Source organism: Acipenser ruthenus, chromosome 2 (genome assembly GCF_902713425.1).
Source record: "Acipenser ruthenus chromosome 2, fAciRut3.2 maternal haplotype, whole genome shotgun sequence".
In the NCBI taxonomy this organism is placed as follows: domain Eukaryota; kingdom Metazoa; phylum Chordata; class Actinopteri; order Acipenseriformes; family Acipenseridae; genus Acipenser; species Acipenser ruthenus.
The window spans coordinates 22,191,179-22,211,064 of NC_081190.1; the positions used below are offsets into that span (position 1 = coordinate 22,191,179).

The following is a 19,886-nucleotide window of genomic DNA, read 5'->3' on the forward strand; positions in this document are numbered from 1 at the left end:
GTGGTTGATTGTGTACAGGTGCAGGAGTGATGCAGTGCGCAATGAACAGACAGAATTGTAATCCAGTTGGAAAGGGGTTTTATTAATTATAATCCTGGTCATGTGACCAAACAATAACTCCAGGCAATACACAACAGTGTGTAATGCACTGGAAGTAACTAAACGGGTTGCAGTCCCAAATAATAAACACACATATCTTTCCCACAATGTACAAACGTGGTCATCAGTCCTGGTTGCGTGCTGTAGTGCTTGTGGTGGGTGATACAAGTTTATTCATGACAAAAGTGAAGTGCTGCTCAGGGTTTTGTACTGCCCTTGGCAACAGCTCCGGAACCTGTTAGACGTCTAATAATAACAAACAAACAAAACAAAACACTCAAGTTAATTTTTATCACTGGGTCTCTCACGGGTCCTTTCAGGCTCAATAACAAAAACCAAAGCGAAGGAACAGATTGCGTCTCTCTGCCCCCTTTTATGCCGTCACACATCACCCCTTGGTAAACAAGTGCAGCCACCCCAACAATCTGCGACTGCCAAGTTGTTTCCCTTCCGGGTCAATGCGTTAATGCAACGTTCTTCCCCCTTTCTAGCTGACCGACTTCCCTTCAACCCTGGGAAAGAACTGTCAGGCCAGCCCATCCAGGGAACTCTGTTCTCGCTGCTTTACAACCAAGAATCATTGTATTTCTGTCACAGATACATTTAAAATAGATTGTAACTACTACTTGAAAAGCTTGGTGTTTTTATATATCCTGTGCCTTTTGACAGATCTCAGTTCCTAACATCTATCATAAATCTAACCTGCCTTGCACTTTTATTCACTATATGTCTTAAGTGTGCAATTTTGAAAGAAACACATGACTTTTGATATTACTAGGTTAAAGAAAATGCTTATTTTTCCTTCCATGAAGGTAATTTTGCCGCAGCAGTGTCTTCAGGGTCAAAACAGCTTGCTGAGCAGGTGACGGATACTTACAGGAAAGATGCTCCTGAAGGGGTGGGGACAGTTTTACTCTCCCAGATGAAATGACCAAGGCAGTACAAGACAATCTGATTCCTTTAACCTAGTGTAGCACCTGATACTGTGTTTTAAAATGAAAACATTTGATTTAGTGAATGGATGCACTTGGCAGGGAAAACTGGGTATGTCTGTGGAAGGGGAAAAAACAAACAAAACCTGTGGACTTTCACTTAACATTTTTAAAAAAAAATTGTTTACATTAGCCCTTCTGCACTAACATTTATTTTTTAAAATAATTTTGTGTAATATGCTTGATGATGATTATAGCTGGTCTTTGATAATTACCATTGAGGTACAGATAAATGCAATTTGGAGGGAAGCTATTGTAGCACATACTTAGGTTTTTAATTTGAACACAACAGGCCCCCAACCCATGCTCCATCTTGATGCAATAGTATGAACAATCCGTCTTTTCCTTGTGGTCTGTTGGTGCTGCTTTTCCCATAATCCTGAATGGGTTAAGTGATTGACTAAGATCTGAATACTGAAGGTTGTTCTATAATGATTATGTTGAGTCCTTTGTTCATCATAGGATCTGCATAGAGTAAGTTCCTGGTTTTAGTTCCTTTTTTCTTTTGTTTAAGCAGTTGCTGGTATATCACATTACAGCGCTGAAAACATTCTGTAGAAGAAGTGGGGGAAAGTTGTGAAACTTCGTCTGTGAGGAATCTTCTAGTTTCTTCATCCACCAATTCATTTACTGTTGTGGTCTTAGGCAGCAGTCTCTATCTATGATGAGGAAGATACTGTAGAGAGGATATTCATTTTCTATTTATTACATGTGTATTGTATCTGAAACAAAAACACATTGGAAATGTGAAAAAACACCAAGTTACCAAAAGTGCCTAGCCATTTAAAGTAGAGACATCAAAAACACAAGCCAAGTTTCAAGAAACCATTGGGGCAACCTTACCCAGTACAAAGCAAATGCATTTGATCCGCTTTTATTGTGCCTGAAAAACACAAGCCAAGTTAGTAGAAACAATTGGGCAACCTTGGCCCCCACCACTTTGACAGTTGTGCCTATTTGCTTGGTACTGGCCAAGGTTGCCCCAATTGTTTCTTCTAACTTAGCTTGTGTTTTTTTATACAAGTTAGAAGAAACATTTGGGGCAACCTTGGAACCCATCATTTCTACATTTTTACCATTTTGCTTTGTGCTGGACAAGGTTGCCCCAATGGTTTCTTGAAACTTGGCTTGTGTTTTTGATACCTCTACTTTCTACTTTTCACATTTCCAACGTGTTTTTGTTTCAGATATTATATACACAACTGAGTGATACAAGCAGAGGATACAAAGCTTTCAGTATTTTCAGATTCTTTGTTTATGGTGAATTGGTTCCCTTTCAATTCAAAGACGACCACCAACCAATACTTTTAGGATATGCCTGCCTTCAGGTAGGTATTCGCTGAGCATTTTATGTCAGAGCTGCCAATAGGCCCCTCCAGAGTGACGTCCTTGGTCCCGCCTGCCGAGGGAATAAGGAGTCACTCCGCGGAGCTCACTTCCTCTTTTACCTCTCACCTACGGTAAGGTACACTTCTGTGTCACTAACCCGGCTGTGTTTTTGAAAGAGCTCCTCTGTCGACTGCAGTTCCCTTGCATTCGTGCTGAGAGCTGGCTTGATGCGCTCATGGAATCGGCGGCTCTTTTTTCTTTCTTCATGGCCTGCTTCACTTGTGTCACAGGCCGTCTGTCGTATGAGTGTGACTGCCTGTGCAGTATTGGTGTGTGCGTGTGTTGTCTTTCAACCTACACCTTCAGGGAGAACACCGTTCCTCCACCGGGGATCAGCTTGCCACCACCCTCTTTCAGCTGCTCCCCATCTCCACAGACGGGGAAGAGGGTCAAGCGCTCGAGGCAGGCGAGGGACATAATGGACGTTAAGGCACAGATGGCCCAGGTCCTGGAGCTGTTGGCGCGGCAGCAGACTGCCGCTGCTCCAGCTCTGGCAGTGCCCTTCCTAGTACCCGTCCCAGTCTCGCCTGCACGGATGGCAGAGGAGGAGGACACGCTCTCGATAGCGGCCTCCTGGAATGAGGACTCCTTCCTCACCGAGATGGAGGAAGGAGAGGAGCCTGTGCTCTCTACCGAGGCAGAGCCCAGCTCCGAGGTTGCCTTGGAGGCTAGTGCGCCCCCGTTTTCGAGCTCCATGTCGACCCTGATGGGATGCGCTGGTATACTTTTCTCAAAAGTATTGGTGGGTGGTCGTCTTCGAATTGAAAGGGAACGTTAGGTTACCATAACCCAGATTCCCTAAAAGAGAAGACGACCACCAAACCTTGCAAGGTCGCATCACTCGCATTCGCGGGTTCGATGCAAGAGATGAAGGCAGGCGTGACCGAGGACGTCACTCCACAGAAGGGGCTATCGGCAGCTCTGACATGAAATGCTCAGCGAATACCTACCTAAGGCAGGCATATCCCAAAAGTATTGGGTGGTGGTCGTCTTCTCTTTCAGGGAACCAAGGTTACGGTAAGTAACCCAACATTATAATTGATCAGTTATTTTTTAAGGCTTATTTTATATTCATAAATGTATCGTGTACCAATGTGTATACATTTTTTAAAGTATTTAATGGCACTCAGATTGTCTCAATGTTTACACCCGGCAGTGCACATACTTTATATATCTGGAATGTGGATGCTGCACCGGTGTGAAAACACTTTAAGAAAACGTATTTATTCAGTTTAAAAAAAAAAAAAAAAAAAAAAAATCTGTACTGGTTATTTACTTTTTTCAAAAATGTATTTATTATATTTGTTTTTAAATTCATAGTGTTAAGTGCTTTAATAGTACAAGTATCTATATAAAACCCCAATAATCAAAATTATTTCTAAAGAAACATTTGCTATTTTATCAGTTTCAAATACATATGAACTAAGTGTACATTATTAGATATACAGAATAAAGGCCACCTTGGTTAAGAATATACAGTATTTAGCATTTAGACTTTCAAGTACATAGAAACAGCAGCAAAAACTGTACAATATATTGAAGACAATTACGTACATGTATTTCTCTTATAAAGTCAAAAATAAATAAAGCTGTGGATTGGGAAGGTGAAGCTGTTACATTAAATTCAATTAAATTACATGGAAGAAAAAATATGTTAGCTATAACAACCCATGTGTGGTAAATAGCTGCAACATAACATACATTTTATTGTACTGATATTGGAACAAATGGAGCACACATCATCATCGGTTTACACTTTGCAGAGTTTGCTGTAGCCATGGCTTTTTATCACATTGCACATGGTGTTAAGCAGTGGTGTAGTCCTACATTTTAAAGTACCGGAATGCCAATTTAAATTATAGATTTTTCAAAAACATTTAATAGGTAATGCATGCATCTCGTATTTGACTTAGTGCTTGCAGGTAGGTGATTTTCTAGCCAGATTTGGCTTGTTTTGAAAGCCTCTAGCAGGTAAAGGTTGTCTTTGGTGGTTTGGTTATTTTATGGCTATTTTTATCATGCATGTTTTATTCCTTTTGATTATGAGGTCATCATCAGCGCAGAACTTCAACCACCGCGATGCCCTGTATAATATTATTATAAACCTGTCAGATGAATAGAACGGGAATGCTGTCTTCTGATTGGTTGCTTTAGAGGGCATTAATGGCCAGGAAATGCCCTCAGAATGTCCACACAGCCATCACGATAAAGTACAGCAAGGTATCAATCCACCAAAAAGAACATCTAGTATAACTGTCAACTGTAAGAACCACAACAAACCCATGAAATAATGGTTACCTTTCAAGTACGAAATGTAACTATTACCTCATGGGTATTAATCCTTTGATACCGTCTAAGATGAATTGATATTCCAAAGCTGCACGTAGTACCTGTAACGCAGTCGTGCCCGCCCCTGAGGGCATGAAAGAGACTGCAGTCACTCAAAACGTCATCATTTTACGAACAGATAAGTACCCAGTGTTATATCTGATCGTTCGCTTGTGTCATATCACTTATTGGACAGGCATGGCAGACGCACTGCTTGTCTGGGTCCGGAGCATGCTAAAGAGGCACTCGCCGACCACAATTGTTGTGAGTTTTGTGCGTCCTTCTCTAATGTGTATATTAGAAAAGAGTGCCACGCAGTTCTAGAGAGCGTTTTCTGTCCGTTCCACTTGGACAAGGCTCCCCCTCCTCAGCTCAGAAGGAGAGAGCTGTATCCTCTCATGAGCCTAGGGAAGATAGGAGATCATCACGTAGGAGACCTGTTTCATGGTCTTCCTCATCAAGAGAAAGAGCCACCAGTCTCATAGATCAGAGAGCTCTGAGCAGTTGGATAAGCACTGGGAGGTGGTCTCTCAACAGGGAAACATGTTAGTGGAGCTGTTGTGCGACAGCACTGCTTCACCAGCTCCCTTTGCACCATTACAGTCACAGGGAGGAGTACATGCAGAGTGGCAGCAAGAGGATCTGCTGTCTATCGCTGCTTCTAAGGAGGCAGTTGATCAAGAGTTCCCCCTCTGAGAAGGGTGACTCAGATGGCGCAACACCAGTAGTGCATGTGGCATTATCAGCTGAGCTTTTGCCACTGATAAAAAGGGCCAGAGTTGTTTTGAGTGTTCCATGGCCTGTAGATGACAAATGAAAACACTCAGTTTTTGAGGATGATCCCGTTTCCCCCTCGAGTGTCTCCTCCGGTACTCCTCTTTGAGGTGCATTCACCCTGGAGTCACCCGGCTACAGCACCTGCTGCTTCACATTCTTTGGGAACACTGTACAGCCTGCATGAGGCAGAAGTTTTGGAACAAGAGTGTTAAGGACGGCCTCGAGCTCGACCCTTGCAGCATAAAATTAGAAGTGAGTTCCCCTCAATTTTTTAGCCCTGTTACTTGTACTGGGTTCCTCATGGTAATGCACAAAGTGGCTGAGTCTTGTAGCTTTTCACTTGGTCTGCAATATTCCTTGCGACAGCTTTGGTATGTCTACCCATGAGGTAATGGTTACATTTTGTACTTGAAAGGGAACATTAGGTTATTATCATAACCCTGGTTCCCCGAAATAGGAAAGTAACCATTAACCTTCAAGGTCGCTGCGTCTTTTTCAGCAGTCTTGAGGAAAAAATGATGAAGTTTTCATTGACTGCAGTCTCTTCTGTGCCCTCAGGGGCAGGCACGACTGCAACACGGGCACTACATGCAGCTTTGGAATATCAAAGGATTAATACCCACGAGGTAATGGTTACAGTTCTATTTCAGGGAACCAGAGTTATGATAATAACCTAACGCTATAACAGGTCACAAAAACGAGTCCTCTATACAAAAAAATAAAATACTGGCTTCATCTCTAGCCAACAAACGAGAATGGTCTTCACATCTTTCCAATGTCTTACCTCCTGCAATTATTGATGTCCACTAGCCGTCAATAGTTAAAAATCAGCAGCAAACCTTCCAACAGACTGCAAGCTTGCAAAAGCACATTCAAAAACCGAAGCCCAATGCTTTGCTCCATTCTCAGAAATCTCAGCCATGACCATACCCACTATGTTTCAAAACTGCACTTTCACAGGAAACCTGTAATTCAACTTGAAATAAATAAACTTAAAAAAAAGGAACTTTACAAAATAAATAACTCAGATATTTAAATTACTAATTTAATTCCTTTCTTTTAAAGAATAAATACATTTGTTTAATAATGCTGTTAGTTATAGAATCCTTTTGTTAGATTTACCTATTTAAAACTAACTTTTCTTTTTGAAAAAACAGACTAAGCACAACTGTCTCAAATATTTTCCCTGTCAAATCAATTAAAAAATAAACTGTATTTAGATTTGTAAATGTTTGGTTTGTTTGTTAAGAAAAAACTTATGCCTTGGGCCTTCGACTCTCCCAGCCAGAGCATTAACGGCCAGGACCATTACCATTACGACTATTATTGGTTAAGAATATCACGTCCCGTCCTCTGCAAACATTTCAAATACGCGCCTGTTACCAGAGACTCCAATTCAGAGTGTACCATCAAAACGGGTATGTAAGGAATCGGACATGGATTTATTTTTGTTCCTAGTGACTATTCAATGGAAAGACTAATTGTATTTCCCCACGGAAAGCAGATCGCTTCATTGGTGCCCAGGCACCAAAATTAGACTGATCGGGCCCTATAAGCATTTTCATTACAAATCGGTAAAGACTCTTAAGTTAATTCTTAAGTCAAGGTTCTGCCTATAGAAAAAAAGTAGAGGGACGGCATTCAGGCTCGACTAGACCAGGAGCATTAAGAGATCTACAGTAGGTGGCCTCCTGAGCTTGTGTAAACTCCCTTTAAAAGTACTGTCCCTAAGATTTTACACATTTAACCTTGGCTAGTCCAATTAATGGACTTAATTAATCCACAGCTGCACTATGATGAACATCCCCTTACAACTTCACTCAAGTTAAGCACGTGCAACAGGTCATACAATTTGTGCAAATACACCCATTATACAGGTTTTTGGTAAATGTAGAGACCAGAGCAAATATCTGCTTATGTGGTACAAATAACAAAATATCAGCTGATGGCAGGCACTTTGCATTGCTAGACTGGTCTCCAAACCAACTGTTTTTAAACTCTTTCCACAAAGAAGCTATAAAAGACAACCCAACCATAACTAATCAAATAGTTTGGGTTTCTGAAATGGAAACAAGTAAAACATACAGTAAATAGGGGCATACGGAAGACAGCTAGCTGGTGTCTGTTGAGTCATTTCTCTGTGTCCTCTCTAGAGGTCTGCAGTGTTGAAAGAGTTAACTTGCTGGTGTTTTTCTTTCTTATTATTTTTTTTTTTTTGCTCTTCCAGTTCTGTTGGAATTTGTTGAGAGCACTATACAATATCATCCTGGTCACAGCTTTCCTAAAGAAAAGAAAACAAATACATAGTCTGTATGGCATTGAAACTTTGCAAATAGGGGAATGTGGAAGTATAACTATCCGCTGCCAACTGGGTCATTTAAAGTTAGAAATATTAAATTGCATGACCAAAATGTAAAGGAAAACACATTTTGTTTAAAAGTTTGTCAGTATCTTTGCCAATTGAGCAAACATGCAGCACTAAAGAGCTGAACATTTTAGTAATTTCAGACTACAAAGTAAAGTTTGAATGAATTCAGGGTTATCTGACTTTGTAAAATACACACACACACACACACACACAACAAAAAAGTGTACTATTATGTTTGTAAAAACGTGTCTGGTTAATTCAGGAGGGTTTCATTCTAGTTTGCTTTCATGTCAGTTAAGATGGGTACTGGAGCTATTAGAACTGTCCCCCTCCCCCCATGCAAAGTAACATAAATCACATGCAGAACTAATGCATACCCATGCTTTCTCCCAACTCTGTATCAGTTTCTCATGGTCACTTAGGGAACTTCTCCATTTACTGAATTCTCTTGACCAGCTATTTTCCATGGCTGCATCTATAGGGAAATATTAGATCATCATGTTATTTCTCAGTGATGTACTGTAAACATACACATTAGGAGATATTTTCATGAAACTCTGTAATTAGAGTAATTCGACTGCACCTTAAACCCAAGTTATACTTTTGGTAACAATCTGTGAAAAAATGCAAGGTTATAAGAAACCAATTTAAAACACACAACTTAGTGAATGTTTGAATGTGTATGGCAACTTGAAATGGTGTCTTAATACTGGTAACCATATGTAATGACAGATTTGGTAAAAAAAAAAAATGTACCAGTAAACTACTTTGATAGAGCCAGACCCCTGTATAATACTGGTTTACATAATCACAACCGAGTTCTCTCCTAGAGCTCCTCAAAGAGATGAAGGAGTCAGTCTGGCCCTAGAGAAGCAATACAGCAAGTACTAAAGTATTTTTTTTTGCTGTACATGTATTTGCATAAAATACCCATTAATGTTACAGAAACACACATTACCTACATTATTATTAATTGATTTCGACATCAAAAATTACATGTTGGATATCAGAAGCCTAATAAAAAATTTCTGTAATTTTGTAGTAAATATTAAATCACTGACCTTTACTTCCCAAAAGGATTAGGACTTTGGATGTTTCGTTTCTTGCTCGCGTTGAGGCTGCACATTTATACTGGGCATCATATAATAACGTGTCCCTTACCCAGCTGATCAAGTGCACTCTTCCACTGAGCAGCAGGTGTTTTTGCTCTGTAATAGAGTGTTCTAACTTCTCTCCATTCTTCTCCCATTCAATGTGGAGATCACTGGGGCCTAAGAAACAAAAGTACTTAAAAAAAACAATTTCAACTCCAACTGCAGCAACGTCTTGGATATATCCATGATCCGGAAGTCAACCATTACACTGATCACCTATCTACGTCTCCAGCTGGAAACCTATAATGACAGCTTTGGATGAGAAATTGCAATCACAGTTTACAATGGTTTAGCAAAGCAGCTCAAATATTTTGATTTAGTGGGTTTTGTTGAGTCGTTTTGTAATATAATTCCAGTTGAGGGTGGAAAAGGAGCGGGCTCTGGAGGCAGGGGAGCGTAGAAGAGGCAGAGCCAGTCTTTTAGTGTAGGAGGAGCGGAGAGGTCGAGTGGGGGTGTAGGGAGAGATGAGGGTCTGGAGGTAACTGGGTGCAGTCTGGTCAAGGCATCTGTAGGTGAGTACAAGAGTCTTGAACTGGATGCGAGCGGTGATCGGGAGCCAGTGGAGTGAGCGGAGCAGTGGAGTTGGGTGGGAGAAGCGAGGCAGAGAGAACACCTGATATCTGCACATGATTTCTGTTCTTATTCAGTAATTAAACCACCTACCATTACTGTCTTACTGTCCTGAACGTTGTTCTAAAACAGGCTTTAATGGTTTTTTTGTTGGTTTGTTTGTTTTAAAAATCCCCTTGTGGCTGCGAGGCAGTTTTATTTGCAAGCAGTATGACATTCAGAACATTAGAATATTGAGAGTACCGGTAAACAGATGCGTCCTCCAACACAGCGAGTGTGGTGGGGAGTGAAATGACTGGCAGAATTTCCCTCAACTGATTAATAATCCAAGACGTGGATACAGACAACCAACCAATTGCAATGGTGTTTCAAAAGGGATTTGTAGTGAGATCATACAAGCAGCAGCAAGAAGCTTTATTTTGAAAATATTTATTTGGTGCTTACCCATGTATTTGTAAGTTCAAGGTCAGACTGCTGTAACCTGGGTACTATCGTTTCATGCCAAATCAAGCAATTGCCAAGAACATCCACACCTGACCTCTGTTTTCAACAAACTCATGTCAGGGATCGTGGCATGTATATTACGGCCACATTTTTCACTTATCTTGTTTTTTGTTGTTATTGAAACATTTTCATGGCCATATAATCTGGTTTATTTTAGTCAATGCAAAATTTGAGGAAATCAGAGCATGGAATGTTTCTAATGTTCAGTAACATTTACAAAAAAAAAAAAAAAAAAAACACCTCAAAAAAACCTTTGCATGTGTTCCAAAAGGCTTTAGTTTGCTTACCAAGAAATCTTTAATCTTTTTGAAAAACTTTTTAGAACACGTAATTACTGTTACATCAGACCAAATCAGACTTTCATTTCACTTATGCAAACCTAAAATACTCAAATGCCATCTGTTCTATGTGAGATATATAAGGGCTGTCAACGATTAAAAAAATTAATCGTGATTCATTTTGAGATTTAAAAAAATCTGTTAATCTTGGTTCTAAACGCATATTTAATTGATTCAATTACTGTATCCATCTCATTTAAGTTTTATTATTATTATTATTATTATTATTATTATTATTATTATCTAAAAAAAAAAACAGCATAAAATCTGTTTTCCTATTTCTGGATTATGGATCCTAGTTATTGGTCCCTCTTTATAGTTTTATATTTAGAGTTTTATATACAATCCAGCATTTGTTGTTAAATTGTTTGAACCAACTGCTAAATCACAGTGGAGTCAGTTTATTACTCACCTGAATGCATTTCAAATGATCAGTTTCCTTTACTCAAACTGATGTGTTTTATTGCCATTTCAATAAAAATAATTTAAAATTATATTTTAATAAATTGAAATAGCCTAAATAAAACAAAATATTGCCTGAGTAACAGTTATATCCTCAATAACTGTAAAAAATATTGTTATTGTGTTTCAATGTGGTTATTGAAATAAAACAAAGCTACAATGTTAACAGGTCTGCAGTCGGTAGCTATCCAACAGCACTGGTTATAGTATTGTACTGAGCTTGATTTATGGGTTTGCAGCGATCCTCAATTTCTAAGAGTACTCTGTAGAAACTGACAGGTTTTATTTGTTGTTGTAGTGTTGTTGTCTGTAGCAGAAAAACTACTAGAAAGTGTATTTTGTGAAGTAAAAACATGTTTAGCACGCAGGTGGTACAGCAGACTAGATGCACTTCTGTGATACTGGAACTCACTTTGACAGCAGATACAAGTAACCCTCTTTCTATCCAATGAACCCTCCGAAAGTTTTAAAAAAATAAACGTCCCATTCAAAAGTCCTTCAGTTTGCGTGCTTTGACATGCACTTGAGTGTATTAAAATGGTGCAGCAGAAAAGGAATTATGGTATGCTAAGAGGAATAATTAAACTCCCAAAAATGTATGCGTTAAATCGCAGGTGTTAACTGTGATTAATTAAGTCCCAATATATATGATAGATAGATAAATAATTGAACAATTCTCTGCTGTAGTTTACCAACCTCAGTAATTATAACAGAGTACAAGGATGTTTTCTTCCATAAATGGTGTTTTTATTTTTTGTATTCTTGTGGTAGTAGTAATTTTGCCATGACAATTGTTAATATAAAATTAATTTCCACTGATACAATTCCATTTTAGTTGACATAAAACAGTCCACACATGTATCCCTACCAGAGCCAGAACCCCTAAAGTATGCCATTTGACGAGATACATATACTTTTACCCCCCCATCCTTACTTATGAAACAATTACTACAAGAATTGCCCAAAACAACATTTTCAAGGTTAATGCCATCCAAATTAGCCCACTGTAAGGGCAGGAAATAAAGTTATGGATGTGTTCACTCACCAGTGGCTTGACAGAAGAGGTGGAATGTTCCGTGGCTATGAACAGTCTGTGCCTGGTCACTTAACAAAGGTGGCAACAACCGGACTACTGAACTCTCTGCACTAGACCCAAGCTCAGGTGGGGGAGTAGTGGGTGAAAGAGGAGGATCGGTCCCAACAGAAGACAAGGATGAAGAGTCAACAGGAAAGAAAGGCAAGGGAGAGGCTGTGAGAAACAAAGGTGTAAAAAGATAAGAGTGCTCTAAGGATGCAGGCCAAAGAAGAAATTGTATCAATTATATATATATATATATATATATATATAAAGAGTTTAGGACAGAGCAGGAAAGAATGAGTGAGGAAGTGTGGCATTCACATGGAAAGAAGGAAATCAGGTGTAAAGTGTTTGAGTAACCTGCAGCTACCTGATCCCTTTTAATAAGATATTTATTTACAATAATGGAACCCTATGACAGATACAGTACCACTGTATTGAAATGCTGTAAAAAAGTTTGTACCAACAAATAGATGTTCAAAACATCTTTCACATTAAATAAAACTCAATTCTTCTATTAAGCTTGTTAAAAACGTATTTACTATATTTGTGTAACGCCAGCCCAGCCCCACCAACCCCCCCCCCCCCCCCAAAAAAAAAAACCCCACAGATATCTTCATATTTATTCCATGGCAGGGTCAAATGCAACACCCAACATTATTCTTCACATGACAGAATTATTGTATTCACAGCATTTAACTAACTGGATTTATTTTACACGTTTCAGCTTTCTTTTATATACATAGATTTAGAAAAATAGCTCCAGTACATGACAGGATATATGCCATGAAATGTTACCTTCTTCAAGTTAATTCTTACAATATAACACCTTTACACTGGGAAATAAACATGACAAAGTCTGTACAATATCAACAATAACATCAAGTGTGGAGGCAATGACTGACAGTTCTGCAAGGCCCGGTTTGCACACATGTTGTTTTTTTTGCACTGCAGTCTAACTCCAGTGTTTTAGTCCAGAGGTACTCCGGATGTGGCTACACTTTCTCAAAGTCTATATAAACACAGGTTATCATAATGAAGACCATCTGCCTCAATGAAAAGAGATGGCAATATCCGGTACAATATATTCAACCCCCAAAGAAACCAACATTAGTGGTTTCAAACTTGCTTATTCCAGTGCTTGGAAGAACTGTTCCACTCGCTTGATTTGCAGCTTCACATTCACAGGATAAGAACTTTTGCAGGATGGTTTTGGCTGACAGTCAGCTGCTGTTACCTGTATTCTCCCAGGCTACTTTTTCTTCATTTTACATGCAATTTTGTTCTTCCCATGTAACATGGACTTGTGATCTCAGTGACTGGATGCACTGAAGCAACAGCATTTGCAGCTTATTAACAGCATTGTATGTAACAAGCCAAGAACAGAAACAATGCAACATCCCTGAGAATTTACATAAAAAAGAAAAAAAAAAAAATGAATCCAGTCAACCTGCCTCAAATACCGCATGATGCACTGGTACATTTCAATATACAAATTATGTGACAACCAATTTAATATATTACAAATATAAAAAGTAATATGCTCCAATTTGGAAAACATTATGTTAGTTACCAATCTGATAAACTAAGTTTCCAATTTGGAATTCAAATTAAATGGCAAATTAAAAAAAAATAATAATTAAAATTGCTGAATGTAATGCAGGTTGTAGACATTAAAAAGATTGTAAAAATGCATTTTAAATGAGTCCTTGATAATAATTAATCTCACACAATATAAACCTATGGATTTACTACCAGAATGGAAAAGACGAGATCACACAAGTTAGAAACCCGTTGTCCCCTCAGAAAAAAAAAAAAAAGAAAATGAACAGATAGTCTGTAGTGCTTTTAACTCAGATTCAGCATGGGGTTGAAAGAGCCAGCAAGCACAGCAAAAAAAATAAAATATGATAAAATAAATAAAACAAAAAAAATGTAAAAACTCTGGCAAGCAAAGCGTTCATCAGCAAGGCGCATCTGCATCAGCATATTCAATGGGTTGAGATTCACATATGACATCAAAAGGCTTGTCTTTGCTCTCTGGAGGCTCTTCCAGATGTTTAGTAGTTGGGATTTTGCCATTGCTGCAGTCGGGTTCTGTTTCATAACCTGTGTCCCGCAAACCCTTCTGCTGTCCTCCGTTCTGGTTGTGTGCCTCAATCTGCGCAGTCTTCTCCACTATTGGCTCCATCAAGCCTGCTTCACAAGCCATGTATTCAGGCTTGGCCTTCTTGTTGCTCCCCAACAGGGCAGCGCGCAGCTTAAGGCAGGGGGGTGGCAGGAACTGCATGTAGCAGTTGTAAGCCATTAATGCCAGGAAAAGAATAAAGAAGAGCAAAAACAGTAACAAAAGGGCATTGCTATTATTCGACTTAATGTATTCAGTGGAAGGATCTTTAGTTTCAAGGTTAGGAGCATCTGATATAGGGATAGGAAGCCTCCGCAATGTTTGTACTGTAGTGCTTGACGTTGGGGTTAGTTTTGTTTGGGGAGGCAGTGTGGTGGGAGTAGTAGAGCCCGGTGGTGTTGAAGTTAGTGTGGATTCTGCTGTATTGGCATTACCTTCTGTTTGGATCACAGGATTGAGGGGGGTGGTGGTTGTGGTGGCAGTGGTGGTAGGGTCTGATGTTGTAGATGGTATAATCAAGTCTAAGCTTAAGACAAAACCAGCCACCAGTTGGGCAAAGCTACTGCTTTTCACTTGCTCTTCTGACCAGCATTCATAGTTACCCAGGTCCTGTTCAGAGATACTCAAAATGAGCAGACTGTCACCTCTTAGCAGGTGATACTTGGAGTCTTCAACAGACAGAATGGTGCCATTCAACTTCCAAACTACTTTGGCTAGATTGGACTTGAGCTGGCACTGGAGTTCGGCTGCATTTCCAGGCTTTACAATAATCTTCTGGTAGTCGTCACTGGATACATATTTTACTGCAGAATATTGGAAAGAAAGAAAAAAAAAGTGAAATGTGTGTTTATTATTAAACCTCACTTGGGGTAAGCCAATTACAACTTGGATGTAATTGTAAGGTTACATTCTTAATGTGTGACAAGTGATTTACTTATGCTAAATGACTACATTACCCCAATAGCTGCACGTTTACTGCATTCTTAATATTATAGCCTGATTTTGACAATCACTGGTTAATATAATAAACGGAATACTGTGACCATAAAAGAAGCAATGATGCGGGGCTCCCGAGTGGCGCATCCGGTAAAGGCGCTCCGCGTGGAGCGCAGGATGCGCCCTATAGCCTGGATGACGCTGGTTTGAGTCCAGGCTATTCCACTACCGACTGTGGACAGGAGTTCCCAGGGTGCGGTGCACAATTAGCCGAGCACCGCCCGTGGTGGGAGGGCTTAGGTCGGCCAGGGTGTCCTCGGCTCACCACGCACCAGCGACCCCTGTAAACTGGCCAGGTGCCTGCAGGCTTGCCTGTAAGCTGCCCAGAGCTGCGTTGTCCTCCGACGCTGTAGCTCTGAGGTGGCTCCATGGTGGGCCTGTAGTTTGAAAAAGAAGCGGTCTGCTGACAGCACATGCTTCAGAGGACAGCGTGTGTTCATCTTCGCCACTTCTGAGTCAGCGCGGGGGTGGTAGCGGTGAGTTGAGCCTAAAAATAAATTGACCATTCCAAACTGGGAGAAAAAATGATAAAAACAATTGGCGACTACTACATTTATTAAAAAAAAAAAAAAAAAAAAGCAATGATTTCCAAAATTATATTTCCATATATATATATATATATATATATATATATATATATATATATATATATATATATATATATATATATATAATTTTTTTTATTATTTGTTTATTTAGCAGACGCCTTTATCCAAGGCGACTTACAGAGACTAGGGTGTGTGAACTATGCATCAGCTGCAGAGTCACTTACAATTATGTCTCACCCGAAAGACGGAGCACAAGGAGGTTAAGTGACTTGCTCAGGGTCACACAATGAGTCAGTGGTTGAGGTGGGATTTGAACCGGGGACCTCCTGGTTACAAGCCCTTTTCTTTAACCACAGCCTCCTATATATATATAAATATATACAAAGATTAAACATTAAATGTAAAAAGTCTCCTTCTAATACATACCTGGTGGACAGACATTTGCATCTCCATTTAAGTTCTGTATAAGGTTACTGAAAAAAAAAAAAAAAGTAAACAATATTTAAACAAAGTAAGCAACTTGGCATTTATTTTTTTTGCTGGTTTATTAACTATGCAAAATGAAGCAAATCAATTATATGCAATTCAGGTTATCCAAACAGGGATTTCCAGGGCCAACAGCTGTACTGCACATAGCAAGGCTGGGGAAGGGTAAGACATACTGTAAATGTACCTTTTTCGGCTCTCATGGTCTTGGACCACACAATAGTTGCCTTCAGAGTCCCAGGCACAGTAGGGGTCCCGGGCTAAAATGCAGTCTGTACAAGACATGTACTTTTCACAAAATGCAGTTGGTGACTGAACAACTCCAGCATCTGAACCAGCATACAAGGACTTCTTCTGAAACAGCAAATACTCCTTCTTAAAACACTTATAAATAGAATTGGAGGATACTTGTTTTACCAAATCCTCCTTGACTTCCACTGCTTGGAATAGGACTTGGAAACAGCTTAGAACTATTACTCGCTGGTTGGATGTCTGGCAAAACCTTATACCAACAGATGACATTATATATATATATATATATATATATATATATATATATATATATATATATTGTTGTGTAGCATTATAATAAAATAATGTTCAATAAAACAAAAAAAATATATTGTCTAAAACACAAGATTCACCTAAACACAAGTGAAGTGGAATGAGATTTTTACCAGAAAAAAAAAAAAATTCATCATAATGGTAGGAACATTTAAAAAACATCTGAGACGGTAGACAAATAAACAAACTGCGTCACTGCTTGATAGCGTGGAAAATCCCTTGGCTGTTTAGCCCTATTAAACCAACGTTAAATTCGAAGCCAGCATTATTGACATGCATGGATTATGGGAGTTGCAGTGCTCCTCTGCATTTCTGCTGATTGGAAACACCTTTCAGCGTGTACCAGATAAACTACTATTCCCAGAAGACACTGTGTATGCCCATTGCATTGTGTAGAGTCAGTAAGCTGAGATATATTTTCAAAGTTTCATATTATGATACCACTTCCTTTCTCTGGGAACAAATCTAGTTGTTGTTTTTTTCTTGTTAGTGTTTGTTAGACGTCGTATGTATTTTAGCCCTTCCCCAGCAGTATTTGTTTATTTTCCCCAGCGCAGTATAACTCGTTCACTCTCTTTTCGCCTGTACGGTATAGAATTATTTTGTTGGTCATATATTTAAGTTTAGCAAATTAAGTCAGTAGGATGTGTTTGATATTTTTTGTCTGCCTTTCTCCTGCCTTAATATTGTATGCAAAGTATGTTAGTGACGTGGTCTTTAAATCTGAATGGTATATCAATGTTGTATACAGTGCATTTTTAAACACACACTGGCAGTGTGTAACAGTTACGTTTATTAGAATAAACTATGATGGGCTACTGTTTTCTTTTCTCTGTTGGCTAGTGGAGAAAATGCATTTAACAGCTGAATTGGGGTAAACCTGTTTACTGCACTTGTAGATCTCTTGATCTACCTCTCCTACTACTATGCACCGGACTTGCCTGACCGAAGAACCATGTTACTGGATCCTAAGCTGATGCACTATCCTTGCACTACTAATATGTCGTTGTATATAACTTGCTGTAATCCTAACTTGTTGCATTCTAGTTCATATTGTATTTTAGTAGTACTATTTGCACTTACTGCATTGTAACCCTGTACAGTACTGCCCTGTAACACCTGTAAGTTACCTTGGATAAAGGCGTCTGCCAAATAAATAAAAATATGAAAAGTATTGTCAGTCAGAATACAATAATATGATTTTACTGCTGCTAGGGGCTTAATGGGACCCCCCTTTTTTCTGCCTCCCCATTGTTTTTGGCCACCAGCCGCCACTGTTATATATATATAGATCTATCTATATATAGACACACACACACATAGATGGCTACACACATATACATACACACACACACAGACACATGCCAGTATAAAACTAAATTTGAACGCTAGGAAGTGAACAAAAATTCTCAGAACTGCTTAAAATAGAAACAACTTAAGAGAGCTTAGAATAAGCAAAGAACAGAATGAAATTATGCAGCAGAAGCTACACTATTGAACAGCTAATGTATTGATGTGTCTTATAGGCTCCTTGCTCTTTATAGAGATTATTAGAAAGCTTCAGCATTTAAGAATGGCCTTGTTTATATTCCCAACAACTATAACTTCACTTACCCCCTGAGATGATAGAAGCAATGTCTTAATTGGTTCAAAATTTGTGAACAGTTGTATTTCTTCAACAACATGTACTTCATTGTCATAAATGATGGCTTTGTGTAAGACTCCTTTATCTGTATATTTAAAAAAAAAAAAAAAGTTTCTATAGATTGCTTAAATGATTCTAGCATATCTTTTCTACAGGCCAACAGAATGATCACTCAGCATAACACAAGATACCAACAATACATGATTGCCCTCAACAGTCTCTTTAAATTGTTAGTGACATACATCCCCCACCATAGAGCACCATTACTCTCTATAACTTGTGCTAAACAATGGCCATAGTAAGTTTTATGGAAATTGGAAATAAGGTTGTCCAACACTAGCACTAACAAAGCCTGGATATAATAAGATCACACAAAATAAAAAAATAAAAAACTGCTACTTACCAGTGCTTGTAAAAATAACATCGTAAACATTGTTGTCAAGTGCTCGGACTCTGTCCACTACAATCTGTGTGTAGTTCACATCCCTTCTTATTAGTTTTGGTCCATTCCCAATTGGCAGCACCTGATCGTCCATCAGAGGGTGATCTTTGATAAACTGCAGTGTTTTGTCGGGCAGTCGGAGAGAGTCGCTTATGTTCTGTAACCGGTCAATGTTGTTTATACACTAGGACCAAAAGAAAGGGGCATCGAATGAAGACAACTAAAAATGTAAAATGGCAACAAGTTATTAAACACACTGCTGTGGCTCCAAAATTCAGCACTGCACAGTAAACTATACAACATCTTCAATCTATAAAATTCAGCACTGCACAGTAAACTATACAACATCTCTGCTCTAAACTGCCCCGAGGACACCTCTCTGACTACCAAGACCATTTACAGCTTTCAACACTATAAAGCAAAACAGAGATGTGAAATCATCATTTCATCTTTTTGGTTCAAATGTCAAGACATACTAATCCACAGGTTTTCATTATAAAACCACCACATGATATAATGTTTTCATTATAATAATTGTACTTGGCATTCCTGATTATTTGACAGTACAAAACAGATGAACTTAGCCAGACCAAACAATCACTTTAGTGTTAGAACAGCTTCATAGAAATAAAATGGGTAAAAATTAGGATTGGAAATTAAAAAGAAGCCATGCGGCAAAGGCCACAGTGCCCTTTCCGCTACAGAAGCTAGAGACGCCTGTACACATCCAATTAGGAAGTGCTTAGATCCAAACAATAACATGATTACGTGATTTGTGTGGTTAAGTCGCATCAGCGAGGAGGAAAAATAAACAACCAGCCAATGGACACTACCCTTTCAATCACATGGATTTGTACTGCACGTAATAATAATGCCATCTCAGAAAAGAGCCCTGAATAAAAAGGAGAAGGCTGTACAATCTGCAAACAGATTCACAAAACCATCATTTTTTTCAGGTCAGTGGTTTAGAAATGCTTAAGACACTTGCAAGTTTTTTTTTTTTTTTTTTTTTTGTTGT

The 19,886-nt window shown here is 38.9% G+C and overlaps 1 protein-coding gene across 14 annotated transcripts in view; it reads right to left on the reverse strand.

Moving 5' to 3' along the window:
* Window positions 1-3,748: 3,748 nt before the first annotated feature.
* Window positions 3,749-19,886, reverse strand: part of LOC117409045 (semaphorin-4D-like) — a 59,354-nt gene continuing 43,216 nt past the window's right edge. For 10 of the 14 annotated variants that reach the window (XM_058992202.1, XM_058992196.1, XM_058992185.1 and 7 more), the window contains 5 exons: window positions 18,830-19,052; window positions 18,396-18,511; window positions 16,405-16,571; window positions 16,158-16,204; window positions 12,754-14,990 (listed from right to left, as the gene is read on the reverse strand). In XM_058992202.1, the coding sequence (XP_058848185.1) occupies window positions 14,023-14,990; window positions 16,158-16,204; window positions 16,405-16,571; window positions 18,396-18,511; window positions 18,830-19,052 (1,521 nt within the window). In that variant the 3' untranslated portion in view covers window positions 12,754-14,022. Of the gene's footprint in view, window positions 7,867-8,330; window positions 8,429-9,014; window positions 9,225-12,026; window positions 12,231-12,753; window positions 14,991-16,157; window positions 16,205-16,404; window positions 16,572-18,395; window positions 18,512-18,829; window positions 19,053-19,886 lie in introns of those variants that run through there. The other 4 variants (XM_058992204.1, XM_058992206.1, XM_058992209.1 and 1 more) reach the window with 4 other exon arrangements.